General features: G+C 34.5%; 3 protein-coding genes across 6 annotated transcripts in view; 2 read left to right on the forward strand and 1 right to left on the reverse strand.

Moving 5' to 3' along the window:
• Positions 1-1,875: 1,875 nt before the first annotated feature.
• Positions 1,876-6,452, forward strand: LOC141485898 (uncharacterized). The gene is made up of 3 exons (XM_074183549.1): positions 1,876-2,641; positions 3,578-3,870; positions 4,181-6,452. The coding sequence occupies exons 1-3, from the start codon at positions 2,529-2,531 to the stop codon at positions 4,726-4,728; spliced, it is 954 nt and encodes a 317-aa protein (XP_074039650.1). The 5' UTR covers positions 1,876-2,528; the 3' UTR covers positions 4,729-6,452.
• Positions 6,453-13,028: 6,576 nt separating this feature from the next.
• LOC111511400 (uncharacterized) lies at positions 13,029-21,744 on the forward strand. Its single transcript, XM_023167414.2, has 2 exons — positions 13,029-13,668; positions 17,695-21,744. The coding sequence occupies exon 1, from the start codon at positions 13,176-13,178 to the stop codon at positions 13,665-13,667; it is 492 nt and encodes a 163-aa protein (XP_023023182.1). The 5' UTR covers positions 13,029-13,175; the 3' UTR covers position 13,668; positions 17,695-21,744.
• The window catches only part of LOC111511346 (armadillo repeat-containing protein 2), a 143,294-nt gene continuing 129,935 nt past the window's right edge, over positions 13,903-27,261 (reverse strand). For all 4 annotated transcript variants that reach the window (XM_074183548.1, XM_074183547.1, XM_074183545.1 and 1 more), the window contains 3 exons: positions 18,468-18,614; positions 18,153-18,413; positions 13,903-14,270 (listed from right to left, as the gene is read on the reverse strand). In XM_074183548.1, coding sequence (XP_074039649.1) covers positions 14,044-14,270; positions 18,153-18,413; positions 18,468-18,614 — 635 coding nt within the window. In that variant the 3' untranslated portion in view covers positions 13,903-14,043. The remainder of the gene's footprint in view (positions 14,271-18,152; positions 18,414-18,467; positions 18,615-27,261) is intronic.

Consider the following 27,261-nt stretch of genomic DNA (forward strand, 5'->3'; position numbering starts at 1 on the left):
TATCAAAAAAATTTTTTTTGAAAATTCCTTTTTCGCAGTTCAAGACCTGGTAGAATGATTTCACAAGGAATAATTTTCACGTGGAGGGTTAGATTGGGTCACTATAAACACTTTCTACTATATTTCGTCCGAGCAGTCTTTTGCAAAAGTTATCAAAAAATTTTTTTTTGAAAATTCCTTTTTCGCAGTTCAAGACCTGGTAGAATGATTTCACAAGGAATAATTTTCACGTGGAGGGTTAGATTGGGTCACTATAAACACTTTCTACTATATTTCGTCCGAGCAGTCTTTTGCAAAAGTTGTCAAAAAAATTTTTTTAGAAATTTTTTTTTTCGCAGTGTAAGACCTAGTAGAATAATTTCACAAGGAATAATTTTCATGTGGAGGGTTGAACTGGTTCACTATAAACACTTTCTACTATATTTCGTCCGAGCAGTCTTTTGCAAAAGTTATCAAATTAATTTTTTTAGAAAATTTCTTTTTCGCAGTTTAAGACCTAGTAGAATAATATCACAAGGAATAATTTTCACGTGGAGGGTTAGAAAGGGTCACTATAAACACTTTCTACTATATTTCGTCCGAGCAGTCTTTTGCAAAAGTTATCAAAAAAATTTTTTTTGAAAATTCCTTTTTCGCAGTTCAGGACCCGGTAGAATAATTTCACAAGGAATAATTTTCACGTGGAGGGTTAAACTGGTTCACTATAAACACTTTCTACTATATTTCGTCCGAGCAGTCTTTTGCAAAAGTTATCAAAAAAATTTTTGTAGAAAATTTCTCTTTCGCAGTGTAAGACCTAGTAGAATAATTTCACAATGAATAATTTTCTCGTGGAGGGTTAGAAAGGGTCACTATAAACACTTTCTACTATATTTCGTCCGAGCAGTCTTTTGCAAAAGTTGTCAAAAAAATTTTTTTAGAAAATTTTTTTTTCGCAGTGTAAGACCTAGTAGAATAATATCACAAGGAATAATTTTCATGTGGAGGGTTAGAAAGGGTCACTATAAACACTTTCTACTATATTTCGTCCGAGCAGTCTTTTGCAAAAGTTATCAAAAAAATTTTTTTAGAAATTTTTTTTTCGCAGTGTAAGACCTAGTAGAATAATTTCGCAAGGAATAATTTTCATGTGGAGGGTTAAACTGGTTCACTATAAACACTTTCTACTCTATTTCGTCCGAGCAGTCTTTTGCAAAAGTTATCAAAAAATTTTTTTTTGAAAATTCTTTTTCGCAGTTTAAGACCCAGTAGAATAATTTCACAAGGAATAATTTTCACGTGGAGAGTCAGATTGGGTCACTATAAACACTTTCTACTATATTTCGTCAGAGCAGTCTTTTGCAAAAGTTATCAAAAAAAATTTTTTTTTTAAATTCCTTTTTCGCAGTTCAAGACCCGGTAGAATAATTTCACAAGGAATAATTTTCACGTGGAGGGTTAGATTGGGTCACTATAAACACTTTGTACTATATTTCGTCCGAGCAGTCTTTTGCAAAAGTTGTAAAAAAAAATTTTTACAAAATTTTTTTTTTGCAGTGTAAGACCTAGTAGAATAATTTCACAAGGAATAATTTTCATGTGGAGGGTTAAACTGGTTCACTATAAACACTTTCTACTATATTTCGTCCGAGCAGTCTTTTGCAAAAGTTATCAAAAAAATTTTTTTAGAAAATTTCTTTTTCGCAGTGTAAGACCCAGTAGAATAATTTCACAAGAAATAATTTTCACGTAGAGGGTTAGGAAGGGTCACTATAAATATTTTCTACTATATTTCGTCCGAGCAGTCTTTTGCAAAAGTTATCAAAAACATTTTTTTAGAAAATTCCTTTTTTGCAGTGTAAGACCCAGTAGAATAATTTCACAAGTAATAATTTTCACTTGGAGGGTTAGATTGGGTCACTATAAACACTTTCTACTATATTTCGTCCGAGCAGTGGTTTGCAAAAGTTATCAAAAAAATTCTTTTGAAAATTTCTTTTTTGCAGTGTAAGACCCAAACGCGTCGTAAGCAAGGAATTATTCTCACGGAAGGGTGACTATGATAACAGAGGTATTCCTCAATTCCATGCTTAATGAAGCAGTTTTATATTTCAATTACTGTACAAGTCGATTTTCTGCAACAAATATCAATTATGAGTTTTTATATATTTCTATACGACAATATTCATTTCGCTGATATTAAGGATACACGCCACTGGTCGTTCGGTAGAGTTCGGAAAATTTAGCAGCTGGGTCTGGCAGCCAACTTCACATAGGTAAATCAGGATGGTGATGGTGATAATGATAATACCACAGCTTACTTACTATACAGCTAAAACACTCTCTTGGCGGGAACGGTTTGCGTCGATCCCCTCGCGCAGGCTTTATGCCCCGCCTCTTAGGGGAAAAGACGTCTATGGCGTGCAGTCGGGAGATCAGTATTACTTATTATACGTTTAGCCGTCATAGGCGGGTGTAAAATTTTGTGCATTTTGTTTGTGATTCTTTTGAACATAGTGTTTTATTTTTGAATTTTTAACTGTAGTAAAATGAGTGACAAAAAACCATCAGGACATCATCATGTTTGTGCAGTGCGAAACTGTTATATTAAAGGTTATAACTCGAAGAAGAAATTCTATCGTTTTCCTAAGGATGCGAATCGGTAAGTTCTTACATCATATTTTTTTCCATATTTAAGTAAATAAAAAGTAAACTTTTGATTATACCGTGTTGTCGTAAAATTGTTTGGGAATATATAAGATAAATTACTATCAAAGCTGGTCAAAGCGTCAACTTCCAAAACCTTAAATATCACCCAGCTCTCGAAATAAGTACCTGCCTCTTCTTAAAATAGATCCACGTTCAAGTGGTCGAAAGATGCCCTTATATCCAAGAAAAAGTGGTATGCATTTCTTATGCGGGGACACATTATGCAGTATGTATATTTTTTCTGGGGAATTTACAGTATGCAAAAGCGTAGTGTTCTTTTAATGGGGTATTTTTTTTTGTTTTTTTTTTCGGGGGGTTTTTGTATGATATTTTTTCTATGGTGTTTTTCCTTGTTTTTCCTACATTACTATTTTTATATATATCAACGACTATTAATTGTAATGAAGCAAATAGGAATACAGGTTGTCCCTGACAAGAATGAACTCTACAGGGATCTCGTAAACCATTAGGGCTACAAAGTTGTTTAAGTTAGGAAAAAGTTGGGCCCCACTAAACCCTGCAGTATGATTTCGAATACTTCCGAAAATATTTTGGGAAAAACCGAATATTTGATGATGCATGCGGAGGAAGAAAACGTTGGGTTAAAAAGTGGCTATGAAACGTGAAATTTATTTTGTTTTATTGTTTTAAATTATCAGAAAAAGATAATAATGAAATTGGAATTTTCGGTTTTTCCCAAATATCTTCGGAAGTAATGAGAATTTTCCAAATTTTAAAACATCATCCGGCAGGGTTCAGTGAGGCGCAACTTTTCCTAATTTGAACATCTCTTTAGCTCTAATCGTTTATGAGATCCCTGTAGAGTTCATTCTTATCTGGGACACCCTAAATAGAGGTGTTGTTTAAAAATGTTTTTATTTATTTACAGAGCCAGAATATGGGCAATGAAAGCCAATCGCGAGGACCTGTTCGGAAAACTAATCGACTTACATCGAAGTTACTCGATATGTGAAATCCATTTTGAAGAGAGGATGTTCACTAGTCACTTTCATACACGATTAGTAACCACTGCAATTTCTACCCTATTCCCGTCTCTCGAGGGTACTTCCAGAACTGATCATTCGTATAGTGCACCGCCCTTGCAACTTTCTGCAAAAATACTACTTCTAGATGACAATGTTATAGTTCCAGGCGGGGTTCCACCTCCACTATTTGATTCAGGTATTAAAAATAGTTTCTTAATTTAAAATAAAGCTTAATGTTTTGTATACAGGGCGAAACGAAGGGTGAACCAAAAATAACTGTACAGTGCTTTCATTTTAATTGTCCCACTATTAAAAGACTAAAACCTTTTGATTTTTTAACCTTTTAAAATGAGCTAAAAATCGCATGATATCTGTACATGTCAAGTTTTGTTAAAGTTTTTGTTCCGCCCTGTATAAAAAAATCTACGAAATAAATTGTTCCTTGCTTAAGAGTACATATTCCCCTAAGTTGTTTTTTATTTGTTAAATAAAATGTATTTTTGCAGCTAACCAGACAAATGTAGTTGAAACCGAACTAAAAACCGAGGTTCAACATGAAATCGCCGTGAGTCCAATCACAGTTACTCCTCCTTTGACATCTCCAAATTCTAGCCAAACGTCAGCCAATTTATCCTTCGATACCCCAAGGAAGGTTAAATACAGACAGCACATCAAGTCCATAACTGCCGAAAACAAATATTTACGAGAAAGAGTTCAGGTACTTGAGAGTCAAAAAATTAATGACTTAGACAATATATCTTTGGAGGAATATATGTCCCTAACATTCAAATTTTGCAATCCAGACACTGCAAAATGTGTTAATATGCAAGTATCACAGGCGAATAAACATCCAAAGGGTAGACGTTATAGCAAAGAGTTAAAAATTGAATGTCTGTCAATATATTTTGCTGGTCCCCGAGTGTATAAAAAATACTTGATGGCTAAATATAGCCTTCCCTCGCCTAACACTTTGCTAAAAGAAATCAGAGCAGTTAGGATAGGACCAGGGTTAGATAATCCCGAGTTCTTCATTTTATTAAAAAAAAAAGATTGACAGTTTTCAGGCCCAAAGCAAATATTGCTTATTGTGCTTCGATGAAATGTCCATAAAAGCCAATTTATTTTATGAGCGTAATCAAGATTATATCATTGGGCTAGCAATGGGTGATACAGGGGAGAAAATTTTCAAACCAACTTTAACTGCCAGTGTATTTATGGTCAGAGGAATTTATTCCAAATGGAAACAGCCAATAGCATATTTTTTATGTCATACTTCTTGTCCTGCTAACCTATTACATAACCTATTAAATGAAGCTGTGCAAAAATTAAAAAATGTGGGATTAAATGTTTGTGCAGTTACTTGTGATATGGGGTCCAACAATATCAAATTGTCAAATATTTTAAAAATATCTCCAGAAAATACTGGTTTTTATTTAGAAAACCAGTATCTCTTTTTCATCTTTGATGTGCCACATATTATAAAAGCTATGAGAAATATGTTGATGGCATATGACTTCTATGTTAATGGTAAAAAAATTTCGTGGCAATATATTAAAGACTTCTATGAGTTAGATAAAAAATTACCTGTTGAAGCAGCACCTAAATTAACCGATTCTCATATTTATCCCACTAGTTTCCAAAAAATGAAGGTAAAACTTGCCACCCAAGTATTTAGTTACTCAGTTCATGTAGGTATGAGTTTTTATATTAGATTTGGTTCCCTTCCCGCAGAAGCGACTGAAACTGTTCAATTTGTTAATAGAGTAGATCAACTATTTGATATTTTAAATTCCTCACAAATCTTTAACCCAAAAAAATATAATGCTGCTTTTAAAGCAAACTCATTTCAATTAGAGTTTCTAATGGATTGTTTGTCGTTCTTTAAAAGTCTTGAAATTCGAGACAAAAATAATATGAGCATTACCAAAAAAATTAAATTCATCAAAAGCCTTATAATTTCAATCAACAGTATTATTCAGTTATTTTACTATCTTCGGGAAAATGCAGGATTTGATTATATACTTACACGAAGATTAAACCAAGACTGTCTGGAGAACCATTTCGGTAAAATCAGAAGTGAAAATGGGAACTGCATTAACCCAACAGCAATACAGTTCCACAGAACATTTAGAAAGTCGCAATGCGTCAACTTGCTTAATTCAGGTACAGAAAACTGTGAGGCAGATTCTGATCAGATGCTTTTAAGGCTTTCTGACTGCAAACACGATTTTGTATCTCAGGAAACGGATAAAGTACCCGAACAAACAGACGCAATAAATAGCATGCATTATTCAAATAATGAAATGTTGCAAAAAAATTTTATACGGTACGTGTGTGGGTACCTTTTAAATAAAGCGTTAAAAATCCACTCTTGTGATATTTGCAATACTTATAGTAAAGACCATGATGAACTAGATGATTCATCTTTTTACTGTTTTCTTAAGGCATATGAAAATGCGAATAAGGACACCTTCGGAAATTTGCAAATGCCTAATGACGAGTTTCTGGAACTAATTTGTAAAATAGAGCAAATATTTCAAGAAAACTTTGAAAAATTCGCAACTAAAAGTAATATTTGCAATACTCTTTTAGATATAAGTAACCATTTGTCTTTTAACCATCCCTGTAAATATTTCCCCAAAGAATTTGTAGTAAGATTATATTTACGAGTTAGAATATATTACACTTTAAAAACAATAAATGGTAATTTTAGAAATATCAACAAAAATAAACTAATAATATGGAGAAATTTGTAACATATCTGTAGGTACTTTTATTGCTACAAAATATATTATAATTTGTTGTCGTAAGTTGTAATTAAATTTTTGATTTTATTTTTTATCTATTGAGTTTTTTTTTTATGTATTAATGAATGTTGTATTCTTTATTACTGTTAATAAATCATTAGTATTATTAATAGGTAAGCATTTTTTATTTACTTTCTTTCCCACCTGTTAGTTTTCAATTATTGGGCAATACAACTTATTAAAAACTTAACCTACACAACTTCATTTTATTATTATTTTGACCTTCTCCCTAAAAAACTGAGATTATATTGACTGCATCACTGTGCGCCTGTCACAAGCAATAAATGCAAAATTGTAAGTACTCTGTCGAACATTAAAATTCAGACGCGAAAATCTTAATTATTTTGCTAGCTGAGAAAGGACCTTAATAATGACCTAGCAGTCAAGAAGAATAGTTAAAGCTAAATCCTTAGGAACAACATTATTGCACAATCAACGACTTTCATAAATCACTATTCTTTTCGTAAAGTTACAGATAACAACTCTAATATCGTAATTATTCTGACCATAATTTTATAAATCGCTCCTTGTCGGCCCACACCAGATCTTTTAATCTATAACAACGAAATTTTATTATTTTCCAAATCAGTTTGAGTAATGTATTTTTTAATAATCCTTATTAACTCCAAATACAAACCTAGTTTTATCGTAATATTAAAATTAAGATTCAAAAAATCATAATCCGATCCTGTCAGGCAGAAATTAAAAATTTTACTTAAATAAATAATCGTTTTAATCAGGCCCTGACTTTTCCCCTCTGTGCGACAGAGAAAGAAATACTTCTGTCTCGCTTACTCGTAGACTGCGACTTCAAAGGTGCCGCCGAGAGTGTTTCAGCTGTATAGTAAGTAAGCTGTGATAATACTTTGATGGATGATGAATATGATGAAGAGCAAGCCAGGATAGCAAAACAACAAAAAATAATGAAGTGGGAAACAATAGTCCAAATACGACAGACAACCAGGTAAAAAAACCGTTAAACCTATCTATTATAAAAACTCAGATATTGGGCCTTTTTTGGTTATGATTGAAGCCAAGGACGAGCTTCAAAAAAACGTAGGGAGACTTAATCATCTCACGATTGCAACGGAAATTTTTGATCTTCAATTAAAAGATGTAAAAATGGTGAAATTTAAAGGAATTAATAAGTTAGGGATTGAATTTTGCAATGCAGAGACTGCTAATAACTTTACTAAGAATGAGGGTCTGAAAAATAAGGGTTATAATATTTATATTCCACAAAATCAAGTTACATGTAAAGGTATTATCAGAAACGTACCCAAATCTTTTAGTTTTGACAAAATTAAAGCAATAACTCGCAGTCCTTTCAAAATTTTGGACATTAGAAGATTAAATAGGAGAGTTCGTAATGAAGATAACACGGTGGAATATGTTCCCACTGCAACAATTTTAGTGACGTTTGAAGGAATAATCCTTCCCAGACATATTTCTATGAGTTTCCTATCTATGCCAGTCATTCCATACATTCAACCAGTTATGCAATCCTTTTCTTGCTTAGAATTTGGACATACTAGAAATCAGTGTAGGAGTAGTAAAGTAAGGTTTCACAACTGTGGCTCCGATACAATTCATGACAGTACATGCATAAAAAAATGCAAATTTTGCGATAGTGGTGAGCACAATTCATTGAGTAAAATATGTCCGGAATTTGAACGGCAGAAAGAAATTAAGCGATTAATGGCTTATGAAAACCTTGGTTATTTTGATGCTAAACAGCTTGTTCCTAGAATTGATAGATCTCTTAATGATAGGACAGAAGTCAACATACCGAGAAAGCCTAGACTTAGTAACTTCTCTTTAGTAGCGGGTGACTTTCCTAACATTTCAAAACCTCTTAACTCCCAAAGCAATAGTATAAGTATCGAACAAAGGCGGTCTGTTTTGGAAAATCAGATGGTTAAATCCAAACGTTCCTACAGAGAGGTAGCTAATGTACCTACAAAAAAAAGAGCTATGGCATCAGAAACAGAATTCAGAGGATTTGAAAATGAATCCGCTGAAAATCCCCTCACCTTCAATTCTTCCCAACCAGAAAAAAGAGCATTTAGTCATAGACCCATCATATATCATAATTATTCACAACCAAGTAATACTGATTACCAACTGAAAACTAGTTCCACATTATCAAAGCCTATTAGTGACACACGTTCAATTAATCAACCTCATAGTAGTGCCTCGAAATCATTTACCCAGCCTCATAATAGTGCATCGTACATCAACTCTGAAAACTCAGATATATTAGAATTTTATAATAATTTCATGCAATTTCCTGTAGAATTCCGAAATAAGCTTAGGGAACTGATCAACACAAGTTATCAGCTCTCGAGGCTTCCCTCAGACATAGATTCACCACGAAGTAAATAGTTAATTAAAAAAAAAAAAACTTTATTTTAAATAAAATCAGTAAAATGAACACAATAAAAAATTTAAAAATAATTCAATGGAATATAAGAAGTATAAATTCAAACAGGAGCAATCTCATCAATCTAATTCGTGGCGAACAACCACACTTCTTATTACTCAATGAAACATATTTAAAACCTACACAAACCTTTTATATTCAAAATTACAACATAGTACGAGTTGACAGGCAAGATATTACCCATAGTTTAAACAATGAACATGGAGGAGGAATAGCAACCCTCATTAGGAAAGATTTGAAATTTGACATTATACAATTCCCGACAGAATATCAAAGCAAACATTTTCAATTTTTAACTATCAAATATAAAGATATTAATATAATTAACGTTTATTCCACTCCCACAAATAAAATATCTCTCACAATTTTTAACCATATAAATAATAAACTAGATGGATCTCTAATCATAATGGGGGATTTTAATGCTCACCACTATTTATGGGGAAGCGCTAATAATGATAGGAATGGCAACATTTTAATAGAGATAATTAACAGTCATAACATGGTGTTATTGAATGATGGCTCTCCGACACGTTTATCAAATCCTAACGAGAACCCTAGTCCCCTTGACCTCACTATAGTATCAAATGAGTTAGGCACAAAAACTTGCTGGGAAGTATTGGGGGACTGTGTGAACAGTGACCATTTTCCTACAGCATGTATCTATAACCAATCTATAATACACACTAACGAGTGCAACCCTGAACATTATAGTAAACGAAATTACTCTAAAGCTGACTGGAGTATTTACTCTAGAGAAATATCCCTTGCACTTTATAATTCTACTGGAAAAATGAGTTACCAGACATTTATCGATATGGTTAACTATGCAGTTGAAATAGCCATTCCAACCATAACCTGTAACCCCTTCAAATCAAAGAAAGCGGAATGTCCTTGGTGGGATGAAGAATGTTCTAAGAAAATCAGAGAACGTAGAGCGGCTATAAACTCCTTCAAATCTAATCCATCTTTAGAAAATTATATACTTGCGAAGAAAACTATTGCACTAAGCAGAAAATTTCTAAAACAAAAAAAAATCTAAATTTAAAATATTTTGTGCTTCGCTTAACAGAGAATCGGATATAACATATGTTTGGCGAACTATTCGAAAGTTTAACTTGATCCAACAAGGGACCTCACCAAAAAAACTCCCTACTGAACAAATCTGTTTGAATATCTTAAGACGATCTATCAACCTGCTTCATAGATCCAAGTTTTGTTTTAACGGCTACTGAAAATGTTAGCTCCTTTTCCATCATGGAATTGTGGAATGTTCTAGAAAATAGAAAAAAGTCTTCTCCTGGTAGGGATAATATCACCTACGAGATGATAAAACATTTTCCTTTATGTGCCAAATACAAACTTCTTGAAATTTACAATAACTGCCTCAGTGGAGGAGATATTCCAAGTCAGTGGAAAGAACAAACCATTGTAGCCTTCCTTAAACAATCCAGGGACCCAAGCTTATCTAGTAGCTATCGGGCGATTATTTTATCTTCATGCATTTCTAAACTATTAGAATCAATGATCAAAAACAGAATGGAATGGTTTATTGAGAATAACCAATTATTGAACCACTTTCAATGTGGTTTTAGAAAAGGAATGGGTACAACCGATAATATAGCTCAACTTATCACTTTTATTCAATTAGCTTTCAGTAATAACGAACAAGTTCTCGAAGTATTTTTGAACATACAAGCTGCTTATGACCATGTAAACATTTTTCTCTTATACGAATATCTACACAAAATGAACATATCTTCTGCATTAGCCAATCTTGTCATACGACTTCTCATCAATAGGCAAGTCTTTATCAAAGATAACAATAATTGTATGTTAGGACCTAAACAAATTTCAACGGGTCTTCCCCAGGGCTCTCCGCTGAGCCCTCTTCTTTTTAATATCTATACGAACTCCATCTATGAAATAATACCTGAAAATATTATCCTGTTGACATACGCAGACGATCTTACAATCCTTATAAAAGATTCAAACACACTTAGAATGGGCAATCTTATGAACGAGACACTCACTAACATTGCTGCATGGATGAATAAACATAATTTTCAAGTTTCCGTTGGAAAAAGTGAATGTGTTTTGTTTACAAAAAATAATAGCAAGAAAAATATCCTTCTTAATCCCATCATTTTCAATGACCAAATCATACCCTTAAAAAAACAGGTTAAATACCTTGGTGTCCATCTCACACACAATCTTAATTGGGAACCATACATTGAAACAGTTAAAATGAAAAGTATAAAAGGCATAAATATTATGAGATCATTCAGCAGAGTCTGGTGGGGAGCAGATCCGGCTACTCTTCATATGGTATATAACGGCCTTGTTAAATCACATCTAGACTATGGATCAATTTTTATCAAACCTTCATCTATCCAGTCCCTAAACAAGCTTGATTGTATTCAATATCAGGCGCTTCGAGTAATAACTGGATGCATGAGATCTACTCCGACAAATGCGCTGTTGGCGGAGACTTCAGAGATGTCCCTGGACTATAGACGTAAATGCTTGGCTACAAAATTTTTATTAAAAATTATAACAATTCAAGGACATCCACTTATCAACTGCCTAGAAAAATTAAAAAAAATTTGTATGACTAATGCTGGTTACTGGTACCGCAAAGAAATTCCTTACCTGGTAGAGGCCTCTAATATGATCATTCCTTACAAGGACGAGATTTACTACTCAAACAAACTACCATGTTTTGAATTTGGATATGATCTCCAGTTATGGGAAGTCCCGTCCATAAATTTAAACATTAATAAAGATTCATTATTTAATAATACTTTATTTAAAGAGGCTACCCAGAAGTTTTCAGACTCTTATTCCTTTGTATTTACAGATGCTTCAAAATGCGATGTGGGAAAAAATAATGAAAAAACAGGAATTGGGGTGTACATTCCAGAAATTAATTTTTCATTTTCATCCCAAATACCTAACTTGTTAAATATTTGCAATGCCGAAATCGCTGCAATTAATTCAGGTATAAGTACCTGTTTAAAAAAAAATATCAAAAAATGCATTGTTTTTACTGACTCACGGAATGCTGTTTACAAACTTTCTCAGAGAAGAATACACTCATCAAATGACTACGTCTCCCTATGTACTAAACAGCTCTTCTACGACTCCATAGAAAATGGAATGGACTATCGCATTGCCTGGATCCCTGGACATACACACATCGATGGCAATGATAAAGCTGACACGTTGGCATCCATAGGAAGGATACTCAATATCCCCCAACAGATACCATTAGATAAGTCAGAAATATTATGTGAGTTGAGGCATCAAATTTGGCTAAAATTCAATGAGTCCTGGTACAATCTATCCCTTAATAAGGGGAAATGGTATACATCAATTCAGGAAGGTTTTCCAATATCACCTTGGTATAACAAATTTCCTTTCATTGATAAAAGGCACCTCACCACCATAATTCGTATGCGAACAGGACACTGTCTTACAGGAGCCCATTTATTTTGAATTGGTTGCAGAGAACATCCTTACTGTGATTGTGGAAAAGTTGAGGACCTCAATCATATCATACTGTAATGCCCGATAAACTATATACCTGAGTTGGACCTATTCCATGAATTTCAAAATCTTGGGTTAAAATCTCCTCTATCAATGCAAACCATTTTATATAATATGAACTTCAAAATAATGCTACTCCTAATGAAATTTATAACCTATAACAGATTTGACTTATAGTATAATAACAAAATTACTCTTACAGATCCCTACTTTTTATAACCTGGGTGCTACTAGTCCGAGGCAACATTTCGGGTGTGTAATGCTCCGCCGTTGCTCCGGAGCGAGAAAAGTGACATCCTTTGTTGTGCTATCTGTCTTATACCTACCCCAAAAATAATTATTCACCTGGTCAGTTGGTCTATACATTGTCTTTCACTGTAAATAAGTTGAGTAAAAATATATATATATATATATAGTCATAATTGCAGAATAGGATGTTTATGGAATCACTTCGAGTGAGACAACCTAAACATCTGAGGGAAGGGTGATGGAACATATCACCGATGACTGGCAAATTGCCGAAAAGGCAGAGCCATAAGAAGAAGAAGAAGAATCGTCTCTCCCACCTCTCACTACATGTTCATTACCTTTGTATGTTGTTTCACTAGTTGGTTGTCTCTGACTAGGCGCATTAGGCCAAATAACAATTCTTATTTAGTAATTATTTTCAAGTTGTGTGAAATTACTTAGAAAAACTGAAAAATGGATAAATATGAACAAGTCGACAATGTGTTCCACAATGATTCTGTTTATATGAAAAGTTTAGTTGGGAAAGAAGTGGAATTAAAAACTATTGATGGAAAAACTCTTCTAGGAATTATTTATGTGATAGACCCAATATTTAAAACTGTTGTTTTACATACCAACTTCCGGAACGAAAAAGACTTCCAAACAATTTTCGTATTTCATCATGCTATTGAATTTCTGAAGATTGTGTCAGATGAAGTTGAAGATAGTTATGTGAAAGAAGACAATAAGAACAGGGGAACTGATCAATCGACCAGAAAAAGAATGGTGAAGAAGTGGTTGAAACAAATGTTAATTGATGTAAATGAAAGTGGGGATTACTTGAAAATAGAGGATCATTTAGTAATAGTGCCACCCTATGAACCTGCAAATTGTATATGCAACAATACAATGATTCTAGAAAGAACTCAGAAAGTTTTGCAGCAGATGCCTCAAGAATACTCTTAGGGTAAATGAATCACATCTAAGTATATGCTCAAATTCAAAAATGACAATGGCATTCAAAAACAGGATGAAATTTGATCAAATTCTATTCTATCATATTCATAAAAAAATTAATGTTTTTAGTCAATTATTATTTCACTTTTCAATTATTAAGTAAGGTTAAAAAGCTCAGGGAAATATTAAACATACTTTAAAGTTGAAAAGTCATTAACCATCAATAAACAAATGGCAAATAATGTTGCACTTGAGTATATATTTTAATTTTTCATTTCTTGTACAATATATAGATATCTGTATATAATACATAACACTATTAAATTATACATAAATCAACATAATTTATATAGACTAGTATGATATTGCTACTCCAATATAAATTCTACCAAGCCGAGAAGCTAAGATTTGTGCTAGAATCTTTGGATTTCGCAGGTAAATTTGGTTTCTCATCCTCTATATTGATTTGATCAAAAGTATCCAAAAAATATTCTATTTTTTCCAATAGATTAGTAGCTACACTTGCAAATTCTTCCCAAATTAGATATTCTTGAGTAACATAAACATTCATATCTTCCATGTGCTCGTCAATGCCAAATAACTTTTCTTCATCTACAACATAAAAAGGTTTATTTAGTCATGCTTGTGGTGGCTTTAAGCAATTTCAAATCTTCATACATATGATTAGCAATAGCTTGAGATTCATTAATATTTAAATTATTAAATGATTTTGGAAAATAAGGAACAGAATTTTTGATATAATGTTAAACTTGACACAACTATTTGCTTCAATGAGTACATTTTTATGCCATATCACTCGCCATATAATTTTTTTGCCTATAGTGTCATTTGTTTTTGTCATATAATAGCTACGCATTATTTAGAAATACAGAAAAAGGAGCTAGTTGCTAAATGGTTAAAAATGATATGTCCACACCAATTATTGTTAGGTTGCATTAATAACTTCAATGACATGATGATGAAAATTATTCAGAGTGGGCCAAATTGAACACTTTTAAATTAAAGGGAAACTGTTGTTTTCAAATAGATAGTTATAGCATGTTTTTGGAAACTGTACATTTTCTAAAAGTTGCTGTAACTTTTTTCCTGTCAGGAATTTCTTGTTTTCGTAAAAATATTTCCAAAGCACTTTTATATATAGAATTCAATGGTGTAAAAAACTTATTTTTGCAAATGAGATATCAATAGTTATCGATGGAAAACTTTTTTTTAATGAGACACTTTATTCCTGCATATTTCAATAGAGCTTGAAATTACCTATCCAAAAATGTAGGACACTTGATGTTTTGCTAGAGTCACCTTTGAAACGCAGAGCTTTTAGGTTTTTTCATGTAGACTTGGAAACGCACTCTTTGATCAAGTAAGCTTTGGATGACGTGGCGATAAAACAAAGAAATTGTACAGTAGTAGCTATCAAATATTGAGAAAGCTTTTCACAGCAGTAATTGAAACGCATATTTTCAATAAAACTGATAACAATTTATACTATGTTTACTAATAATGAATGAAAATTCAACAATGATAATAATAATGATAAAGAATAAGAAATGAAATATATTTTTTCAGAGGTGTTCGAAATGTCTACCAGCTTCTCCTATACACAGTCGACACCTTTTCTCAACGTTTTTTGCCGAATTAATTAGTTCAATAGGAGTGAGAGAAGCAAAACGTTGCATCACTGCCGGTTAGAATTTTTATCTAGAATCGGTCAGAAATTTGAAAATGAAATATTTCAACCTTTCCCAGAGGCAAAAGTCTATAGGCGTTAGGTCGTCCGGTGACCTGGCCGGCCAACGGTTGGGTACTTGGTTGGCTATCCAATTATTACCAAAATTTGCAGCCAAAAAATTGGTGACAATTGCAGTGTTGTGAGGCGAAGCTCCGTCTTGCTGAAAAAATATTTTTCTGAGCTCCATTAGTGACAATTCATCAACAAGGGGTTCAATATTTTGCCTTATAATTTCTAAATATTTCTGAGATGTGATAGTGCCATTATAAATGAAAGGACCGATAATTCTACCCCTGAAAACACCTGCTCACACACTAAATCCAAATCTTTCTTGACTTCTCTGCTCCACAATAGAATGAGTATTTTGTTGTGCCCAAGAATAAAAATTGTAGCGGTTGAAAATGCAGGCACTCCTCATAAGTTTCATCTGTCCAAATACAATTCAATGGAAAATCACCCACTTGGTTACAACTTTCCAGGAGCCACTTGCAGAAAGCCATGCGGTGTTCAAAATCTCCTGGTCTGAGTTGATGAACTCTTCTAGTCCTGTATGGCTTGAATTTGTGTTTTTTCAAAATCCTCCTACCGTTAGTTCTTGGTAGGTCTGTTGATATTTTCAAATTTTGCGTTGATTTTGGATTATTTTCAACAGCTCCTAAAACGACTATTCCTTCCAACTCCTTATTCCGTTTTGATCATATAATTTTGGTCTTTTCTTTTCAAATTAACCACCATTAATTAGGTTGTGTCGCAATCTTCCAAAAATGTCTCTAAAAGGTTGTCTACTCTCCTGATACCTCTCGTGATACAAATTGCTTGCTGCTTCTGTATTTTCCCCAGTTTGTATAAAACATTTTTCATAGCTATCATACTTCATTGTGAATGTGTATGAAAATTGAACAAAAACCACTAATTGAAGAGCGTCTTTACTGCTTAATTCAAAATTTGACAGCTTGCATCGTTCAAAGCATACTTCATCAAAGTGTGCGTTTCACAGTCTACATAAAAAATCTAAAAGCTCTGTATTTCGAAGATGACTCTAGCAAAACATCAAGTGTGCTACATTTTTGGAAAGGTAATTTTAAGTTTCATTGAAACATACAGGAATATACAGCGTGTCTCATCAAAAATAAGTTTTCCATCAATAACTATTGATATCTCATTTTTACACCATTGAATTCTATGTAAAAAATTGTGGAAATGTTTTCATAGTAACAAGAACTTTTCGACAGGAAAAAAGTTATAGCAGCTTTTCAAAAATGCACAGTTTCGAAAAATATGCTGTAACTCAGAAACGATGATACAATATCGATATGCGGTTTTCACCATTAAGTTTGTCATAAAATTTTGATCCTCAGACACAGTTTTCATCTATCTAATTTGAAAACAGCAGTTTCCCTTTAAAAGTGTTCACTCTGTACATTATATTATCAAAAGGTACCCAATGAACCCCTGAAAATTCAACATGCTTACTGTTAATGTTTTCAGCCAGTTCTCGCAAATGATAATTTGGCGACTGGCATCTTCTGTTTAACCATCCAATTAAACTGGACGTTATTATTTACCTAAATGAATTATTCTGTTATTAACGTCCCAGAGAAATGTATTTCACTGGGAAGTTTCTCTCTCTTATTAATTTTCTCTGCTATTTACCTTGGATATATCAATATCTCACAAATATTTTTTGGTGGAATTGAGTGTCTGCCCACTCTAGATACGTGACACTGTAAAGTATCATAGCAAGTAAGAATATGGTAGTTTTGCGCAGCCTAGTCTTGCCATACTTATTCTAGTGTTCGGTAGTTTTATAATTAAAGCCTCTCTCGTTTTTAAATTATTGAATAGTATGTTTGCTATTCTACACACTTGAGCAACTTTTTTATGTCATTCAGAACCAAAATATGCCTATAAATTATACATGAAATATTGAGAAATGAGAATCAAGATTTAAAAATTTTTACTGGAAATCTGTTGATCACTAAATTTTTTTTCTTTTACCGAGATTTTATCAAAATGTATTTTCATAATTACCTATGTTGCTCAATAGAAAATAATATTAAATGTATGGAAAGAAATCTGTAAGTATATCCCCAATGTATAAATAAGTATTGTGAAATATAAAGACGATCATTAAAAATTTTAAAATACTGAAAAATGATTATGTACTAATATTTTGGTTTGTTATATAAAAAAAAAGTAACACACATTATGGAATTATGAAACAACAAAAATAATTGGTGCTCCCGTGCAACTTGATTGATTCCAGTGGCGCATTTGCTTTTTCAGATGCAGGAAAACCCGGAAAAACCTGCAGCATCACATCATCTGAAGGTCTTGAAGTGCCAATGTCTTCTCTTTCGCAGAATAAAATGAAGGGTGTCTCCAGAGGTTCCAATAAATTCAAGATATTGCCAGAATATTTAGTGACACGACTATCGTCAAACTTACACCAGTCCGTTTCGTCTTTGATCAATGCGTAATAATGACCAGATTCAACGCCAAAACCACAGTGAACAATGATTGCATGAAGCTTATAATAGTGGTCTGCTAAAATGAAGTGTTCATCTATTTAGAACCTTCGTAAGAGTTTGGTGCTTCCGTCAGAGGTTGAGTCATGTTTGAAGATCATTAGTGTTGACTGGTGACTTAGCTATACTTATCTAACTGACTAATAGTCAGTTGGTTTATTCATTTATTGATCATGAAGAATTAAGAAATGGTTAAGATTGTTTCCATATACATACCTAAATAATCGGCAAGTATCACCAATAATTTGTGGATTTGTGTTTCTGAAAAGAGTTCGTGTAAATCAACAACTTCGATGCAATAATTCCAGAGTACTTGACAAACTAGATTGCCTAATGACCAATCATTATCGCAATGATTTGTCAAAGTTTTGATCATCTGCTCAACTCCTTCACTATTTTTGAATAAAGTCCTGGATCGATTATCAGACATCAAATTGACAAAAACTCCCACTGCTGTTTTCAGAAGTGTAGGGTCAGCTGAAATATCCATGTATGTACATCAAAACTGGGAAAGTTACTCTGTGAACTAACCTTTGCTCAATATATTTAATAAAGTTTTGAATAACTCTGTCTCCACTATGTAGGAGCGGGTTATTTTGGACCTAGACAAATTCCCTAGAATCCTCATTGTTTCGATAACACAATCTTTATTTCTCGAGTTAGCAAATTCTGTAATGGCTGAAAAGAAAATTGAAATTAGCACTATGTCTCACTATCGTAGCCAACAAAAGAAGGTATAGATTTTTTATAGATAACTAGGATGAGATCTACAAAATGTTCATTTGTAAGGAAAAGAAGGTTTCAAATCAAACAAAAATTAGAAAGAATTACCTCAAGTGCATATATCGATGGTTTAACGCACACGTGTTAAGGTTACAATTTGGTGATTTTCCAGAATTTGTAATTTACCATCTCAATAACAAAAGTCGGCTACTGCACACACTTCTCTATCGTTAATGATTTTGATTTTTTTAGCCGAGTTTTCCATTAAGTAACAAAGCAAATAACAACTTTGTTTCAGATATTCAGTGGGCAAGTAATTAGAAAAATAACAAATAATTGTTTGAGTCACTTAACACATTTTGAAACTAACATGAGGTACTTACCTCATTTGTGTGATTACTTGAAAGTAATGACCTACTCAACTATTCAAATTGAATGAAATAATTTCACTAAAAGAAGTAAATACTTATTTTCAACCAAGGTGGCATTTCTTAAACAATAGTTCAAACGACGTTCATTATTCGGTTGGCCGTCGGTATTTCTTCTATAAAATTCCTATAATCTTCAGGAATTACTTTTAGTTTCAAGAACTCTAAGAGATCGGTTTTGGTTTTCTTAGATTTCGTTATCAGCAGCTTGGAGGTATACTTCTGTTTCAAATTAAAAGATGACCAATCCAAAGTCGTTTTTTGCTTGAAACTGATTCAAGATCAAAAGGTATTGATCTGTAGGTGATACCTTTATCAGCAATCGTCTTCAGCTTATCCAAAGATTCATTTTCATATCTTCCTCTTCTCGCTTTTTATTTTTGTCCCAGTTGTCTTGCAAAATAGTTTATCAGTGGAAGAATGGTAGGAATTACATGTAGTGCACTGATCTTTTTTAGAAATGAAGAATAACAGTGATGCATCAAATGAATTGAAAATATTGCGGTATACAAAGTATGACACTGGTGTAATGTTCCTTTCTTTATAATAGTCATCTTGGTATAGTCGATACATACGGGACAAATTCTACTTGGGTGCTAAATAGAGTCTTCGCGTACCTTTTCTGCAATAGTGAGACTTGATAAGAGGAAATGAATTAATGTGCGCTTTTACAGCAAGTATTTTTTCTTCTACGGTCGCATTATAAACTGTTTCTGTCACTAAATAAGGAACACAAATTTTGTAAGTGATCACATAGCACAAGTGCGTATCTAACCACATCCTAACTTAAAATACCACAGGTGTCAAGTGCACTTACCACGATTGTGAGTCTATTTACCGGTACTTAACAAATTTAATCAACTCGACTAAGATGACTTTCACTTCGAAAACAATCACCACATTTGGGCACAACAAACATATATCAACTATATACCCTAACTTAAAATACCACAGGTGTCAAGTGCACTTACCACGATTGTGAGTCTATTTACCGGTACTTAACTAATTTAATCAACTCGACTAAGATGACTTTCACTTCGAAAACAATCACCACATTTGGGCACAACAAAGATATATCAACTATATACTCAGTGACGCACTTAACACAGTTTACCCCAGAATTGTACTTAACACATCTGTGCGTTAAACCTTCGATATACTTGATTGACACAGGTTCATATAAATCATATATTAGTGAAATTGAGCTGAAATAGTTCACAGTATTTTATGGTGCCTCTGGAGTGTGAATTATAATATAAATATAAGAAAGCGAAAATTTCACATCAAAGTAATTGACGTTTAATTTTTGAAAATTATCATGTAATTTAGATTTGAAAAAATGCAGACATGCATAGTTAATTAGATGGACTTGTGATTCAACAGCGCTGTTTCGACCCACCAGGTCTCATCAGTGGTTCTAGGTTGAACCATTGAACTGTTCTAAACAGGACAAGCCTGAAAGTAAAGGCGATGATGACATATCTTCCTAGGAGATGCCATCTATATATAGATAGATAGTTTATTTAACCATGTAATGTAAAAAAAATACATTTGTAGCAAGTCAAAACAATAATGTTTGAGCCATACAAATATATGAACAATCAACAAATATTTCAAATAGGTTACAAATAAAATAATAAAAAAAAACTATCCCCAGTGGTGACGCAAATGTATATGAGAGACACAAACATGATGTGAATAATATTGCAATTAAAATTGACGAAAATATATGGTAATTACAGGCCACAATAAAAATGATTCACATTCAAACATGTGAGTTGGTGTAGCCAGGTACTCGTTGCCACTATAAAAACAATGTGTTGTCAAGAAATTTTTGGAAAACCTCTTGAAACGAAATGTTGGTAAATCTTTAACAGTGGGTGGCAATATATTATAAATATTGTGGCAAATCAATGAATTAACTGTCTTAAACAAATTTATTTTCAACAATATTTCAATAATCACAAACCTATTTATTTATTACAATACTTGACAACTAACGTTTAATTTATTTCCACTATTCGAATTTCTTCTTTAGCTGCTTGATTCACTTTCTAAACTGCCCTCTTGGGTCGGAAAGACGGGCTTATATCGGTAAAGGTCCTTTCGAGAATTCTGTAGACAGTTCGGTACTCGTTTAGAATTTTACCGGCAGTTCCAGACTGCATTCTTTCGGGGTGAGGGCATGTGATTGTTCGATGAGTCGGCTGGTGTAACAATACAACCAGTCAGGGGTGGCTTCAGATTCGTTTCATTGCTCCCTTCTTAAAGACGTTTCGCCCCAAAAAATCATCTTTGGCGTGTGTCAATACCTGCAGGACTCTCCATATCTGCTCCGTAAAGTTCGATGGAAGTAACACTCCACAGTCTTCATGCTCGGTCGTGGAAGATGGTTACCGCACACCAAAATCTTGATGCCGCTGGATCTGAATATCGTTTTCAACATGCTTCTCACAATTCTCCAATCCAGCCTGTCGAGCCCAGAGGCTAATTTTGGGATTGCCAAGTCCACAAGATTCTGATCGAGCATCGTGTCCCTCTGTCTGGTAAGACTCCTCCCGACATCTTCATAGAAGGTTTATCTCGTGAATGCTTTTTGGTCACAAAGTAGAAAATGTTTCTCTGACCCTTCTACAGCTGTAACACTCCTCCGACTTCTGGATTCTGTTCTCGTAATGTTTGGAGCTGACCGAATTTCTTGTTGAATATCACAGCGATACTCCTGGACATTTGGATATCCCTCTGCCACGCAATGAGCTATCGCGTAATCAACTGAAACCTTGAAAAGGTCTCGTGGCTCTTCTTGAGTTACCCCATGTACGACTTTCTGTCCGTTCGTGTATAAAGACACTAATTTCTGGAACGTTATTTCATCCTCTGGTGGTTTGAGGGCGCGAACTTGGTCGTGATTTCCAGCATAAGCAGCCAGTCTATTAAAATGGACTACCCTAGGCTTGTCTCGAGTTGACTTATGGATTCGGTAGACGAGGTCATTTATCTTCTTCATGATTTTGTACAGACCTTCCCACGAGTTCCGCAACTTTGGTGATAAAGTCACTAGTTTCGAGTCCTCCAGCATTCGCCTTGACGTCATAGGCCTTCTTCATTCTATCGCTGGCACTCCGGATGTTCAGATGAACTCGATCATGGATGTCGCCCATTCTCTGTCGAAGTTTACTGACATAGTCTTCCCCCGCAGTGTCTTGTTCTGGCGACGTCCCAAATTTCAGATCGCAAAGAAGCCGCAGCTCAAGGCCCATTATAATACTGACAGGGGTTTGGCCGGTTGACTGGTGCACTGCCGAACGATAGGCCAACAGGAACAGATGGAGGTACTGGTCCCAGTCTCTTTGGTGCTCAGAGACTACCTTGGAAAGTGGCGGTTTATAGTCTCATTCATTCGTTCAACCATTCCATCGGACTGTGGATGTAAGGCTGTGGTTCTGGTCTTTCGAATGTCCAACAGTTTACACATTTCTTGGAACAGGGTGGACTCAAAATTTCTGCCCTGGTCCTAATGCAGCTCCAATGGGACACCGAATCGATATATCCATTCCTTTACCAGGACGTCAGCGACGGTAAAGGCTTCCTGTTTGGGCATGTCACAGGCTATTGCCCACTCACTGAAGTAGTCCATGGTTACCAGGATGTATTTGTTCCCGTGGTCGAACTCTGGGAACGGGCCGGCGATGTCGATTTTCGATTCTCTCAAAGGGACTACCAACGTTATACTGGCGCATTAGAGCTTCGGTCGTATCCGAGGTCCGTTACTGGCAGCACATTCATCACACTTTCTGCACCGGTCCTTGACGTCGGCTTGACAATTAGCCCAGTAAAAACGTTTTCCCACTTTCTGGAGTGTCTTCGTTAATATAAGATGTTTTCCGGTGACTCCATCATGGATTTATTTGAGCACCTCGCGTCGTCTGTTCCTGAGTACCGCTTGTCTCCACGTCTTCAGACTCCAACACCCGCTTCAGAACCCCGTTTCCCAAGGTAAGGGAGTTCCATTGGGCCCAGTAGGACTCAATCGCTGGCGAATAACCTACTACTTCCTGCCACGATGGTCTTTGATTAATTTTCTTCCATCCGATGACTAAACCAAGATCTGGGTCTTTCTCTTGTTCTTTCTTGATCTTATTGTCCTTCCAGTTGTCATCTACAGCTGCTTCCTTCTCTTCCGCTCGTCGGCAATGTGAGCGATCATCGAAAATGGTCTCCGTGACAGGGCATCTGCGTTTTTATGACTAGTCTCAGCTCGATATTCTATTTCGAAGTCAAATTCTTGTAGTCTCTCGATCCAGCGCGCTACTTGGCCCTCGAGATTTTTGAACTACAGATGCCATTTGAGAGCTGCATGCTCAGTTCTCAACAGAAATCTTCTTCCATACACGTATTTATAAAAGTGCTCTACATCTTTGACAATGGCCAACAGCTCTCGCCTGGTGACACAATAATTGCGCTCTGGTTTACTGAGCGTTTTGCTGAAGTAGCAAATAACTTTCCCCTGCCCCTCCTGGATCTGAGAAAGGTCTGCTCTAAGTTCCACGTTGCTGGCGTTCGTATCGAAATTTCTCCGCAGTACAGTACACCAAGCGCTCACAGAATTATTTTACAAATTCCTCTCCTGGCACCAATTGCGGAAAACTAATGAATGAACTGTCTTAAACAAATTTATTCCCAATAATATTTCAATAATCACAAACTAATTTATTTATTACAACATTAAGCATGGTTATTATTCTACTATTCAAGGTATATACATCAAAGCAACTGGAATTTTTCAACTCATTGATGGCATTAAAGACTTCAGAGGTGATCAATGTATTAAATATTAAAAATCCTACTGAAAAAGGTTTGAGACTAGCATCTAGAGCAGTGTTTCTCAAAGTGTGCGCCGCGGCGCCCTGGGGCGCCGTGGAACCTTTACTGGGGCGCCGTGGGCCACCGGTAGTCTCAAGGTACAACGTTTTACAACATAGATAACTGAGAGTAAAGGTAATACGTCGGTACCTATTAATAAAAATCCTCTGATATCGGTAATTGCAAAATGCAATTCGTTCAGACAGCCACCTACCTACTTTTATTAATTAAATATCTAGTGTAGTCTTTACGTTCGGGGCACCGCGATAACCTTAAAAAACATAAGGGAGCCGTGAATTCCAAAAGTTTGAGAAACACTGATCTAGAGATAATGGGCAAGCAATATTATTATTAGCTTTCACTGCAAGGCAGCTAGATGGATAGTTATTGATATTTCTTTTCTATAAATTATATTTGTTGAAGATTATATATAATAAGGCAATTAATGTAAACAACTATCCTGGAACACTGTCTTTTCACAAAATTGCCAAGTAAAAAAGTGAATCGATATATAACTACTTTGAAAAACATTGATGTTCATCAGACTGCGAAAGGCAGAGAGAGAAAAATTACATTTCTGGAAATAAAGATGAATGAATTAACCCTAGTAAATCTTATTCTCTACGGTCTAGTTAAAAAGTAATGTGAATAGGGATTTTTTAATAGGTGCCCGGATCGAAATTTTCTACCTCTTTTATTTCGACCATCGAGTGGAGTAGTGTGTGTGTGTGTGTGTGTGTGGCATTGGAGTTATCCTTTTGACACAGAGTGTTGGATATAGGTAGTCAGTCACGTAATTATTTTACTTTTAATCACAAACCTAATCAGTGCATCACAGATCAACTTGTTTTCTACTGCTAGAAGGCTTGCGATGTTTACCGGGAGTTGGATATTGAGACATGTAAGTGTGGACAGTAGGTTTTGTGTTTCTTGAACATGGTTTTTACATGCAAAAAATTAATGGTTCAAATCGGCTAGATAACCTAGTGTTGTATGCGCCTATTTTAAATATATATGCGGGTATAAATGTGACGGCATGAAACCTTGGTACTGTATATAATTTAATATGTGGAATTGTCTTGGGAAGAATGGGGTGAATCAGACTATAAGGATTATTAGATTTGTTAGTATAGTTAAGGTAAAGGAACCATTAACTGACACTTTAAGGAAAAAAAATCGTTAAATTTTTTTATCTCCGAACAGTCAACAAATAGGCAGTAGCGGCTCATTGCAAATTCATATTTTAATGTCCTTGAATGAGATATGGATGATGGTTTTCGAAAAAGTTGATTAAATTTTTTTTTACTTATAGTAAGAAAGGAGTTGGTACAGTTTTGAGTGGTGTTACTTCCTCATGATTAATAACAGATGAAGATGATTGGGGCTTTCGAATGATATTGACAGACGGGATGATTTGTTTCTCATCTGGTGTCTCAATTTCAATGGGATCTGCAGCGCCTTTCATTTCTAAATATTGTCTTCCTTTTGCTTGCTCGGTCTCATAGAGAATGGTGATTTTCGTGACGTCTTTTTTATTGTCATTTTTTATCTGCCTCCTAACAAAATAAAGGGGAGTGTTCTTTACATAACCATTGCACTGATCTCCTATCGTATTCCGAAAATCTATCAATGTTTCTTTCTCAATAAATTTTTCTAATTATGATGCCCCTAGAATTGACAGGAGAATTGAAATGATCTGCTTTTAAATATTTTTCGTATTTGATAGCACTTGGATCAAGTGGATATAGTTAATTTAAATCCCTTGGCTAGTACATCTGGAGTAACTGACAACAATATTGCCTTTTCGAGTATAGATTCAAAGTCCTTTCTTCACCTCACAGCTGTTATTATCAATTTTCCATTGTTGAACTGCATTCCTCCAAGCACTTTTCAAGGTACGAAAAAACAGCCACGTCCATAGGTTGAGTGATGTGAGTAAAATTTGGATATAGAGCGATTAGAATAATTCCAATTTCTGAACATAAATTTCTAAGCAGAAAGGTTAAGTGCCTGGAATGACCATCAACGGAAAAAATTATTGGCAGAACAATATTATTTTCTCTCAACCATGGCAGAAAAACGTTGGTCACTTTTACCAATGGCCCAACCAGCAGGCATTTTATTGGTTACGTGTGGAGGTATCTTTTCATATTTGTAAATAACCATTGAAGGAGCGATCATACCAACTGAGTTTGCATTCAATAAAGCAGTCATACACTCTTTATCATTATTAGCAGAGAAGTTATACACTGTTGATGCCCCTTTTTTCACCAATACTGTGTTACCTTTAGGTGACATTGTGATTTTGAAAAACAAAATAAAAATTGAGAGTTCAACCATGGAAGGGCATAAGTTTCTTAATTGAATAACTAGTATCTGACAGTGTCGAAACCAATACCTGACAGATGTCAGCTACTGGAACAGAGATTAATTTCGATATGTCTCAACCACCAATGTGTTTCACATCAAAAAGGAATTTATTCAACCTATTTATCAGCACTTTTCTATTGGAAATTGACGACCCCAATATCTGACATTCATGTCAGATAATGGATAAGTACTCAATGATCTTATGGTACCCCTTAGCTGATACCCCTCTTCTAACTCCAAAATTCATCAGTATTAGGTTTGACACAGTTGCATTTCTGAGATCTTCATTGATAGTAGTAAATAATAAACTCACCTCCAATCATCAACTTCTGTCAGCAACGAATGTTACGTTAGAAAATTGAAAGTTGTTTGAGACAATTCATTGTGGAGAACCGCGCCACTAAAATAGTTCAGCATTCCTTTTGATACATTCAGCATTGCCGTTATAAGTTAATATTGCTTATTTTTTGACGTTCACTACGAAAGTGTCAGTTATGGGGGGTATGTCAGAAATGGGTTCCATTACCTTATGTCAATTATTTCGCCATTTGTCTTTTTGATTTTTTTTAAGTTAGCTATTGGGTCTAGAGAGGTATATATATTTTCTTTTTCTCTTAAATGGGTAGCTTCTTTAGCTGCGCGATCGACCAACTCATTACCCATTATTCCCGCATGACCTTTCACCCAATCGAATCCAACTCTACCTGAAGAAGAAATAACAGAATGTATGTGTCTTCTGATGTTGCCAGGCAATACATTGTCATATTTTTTCATGATTGGATGACTGATAGAATCTAGTGCTGATTTAGAATCTGACAAGATAATTGATTCGCTCACCCTGTTGCTCGTTATCCCCTCTCTATCGCGTGAATCTCAGCTGTATACATAGATGCATCATCAGATATTCGGACTTTGTGAGACACTTTGGTGGATGAAACGTA

The sequence above is a fragment of the Leptinotarsa decemlineata genome, unplaced genomic scaffold (assembly GCF_025532065.1).
Source record: "Leptinotarsa decemlineata unplaced genomic scaffold, Ldec_3_MD MMD2_tig00026340_RagTag_RagTag, whole genome shotgun sequence".
In the NCBI taxonomy this organism is placed as follows: Eukaryota; Metazoa; Arthropoda; class Insecta; order Coleoptera; family Chrysomelidae; genus Leptinotarsa; species Leptinotarsa decemlineata.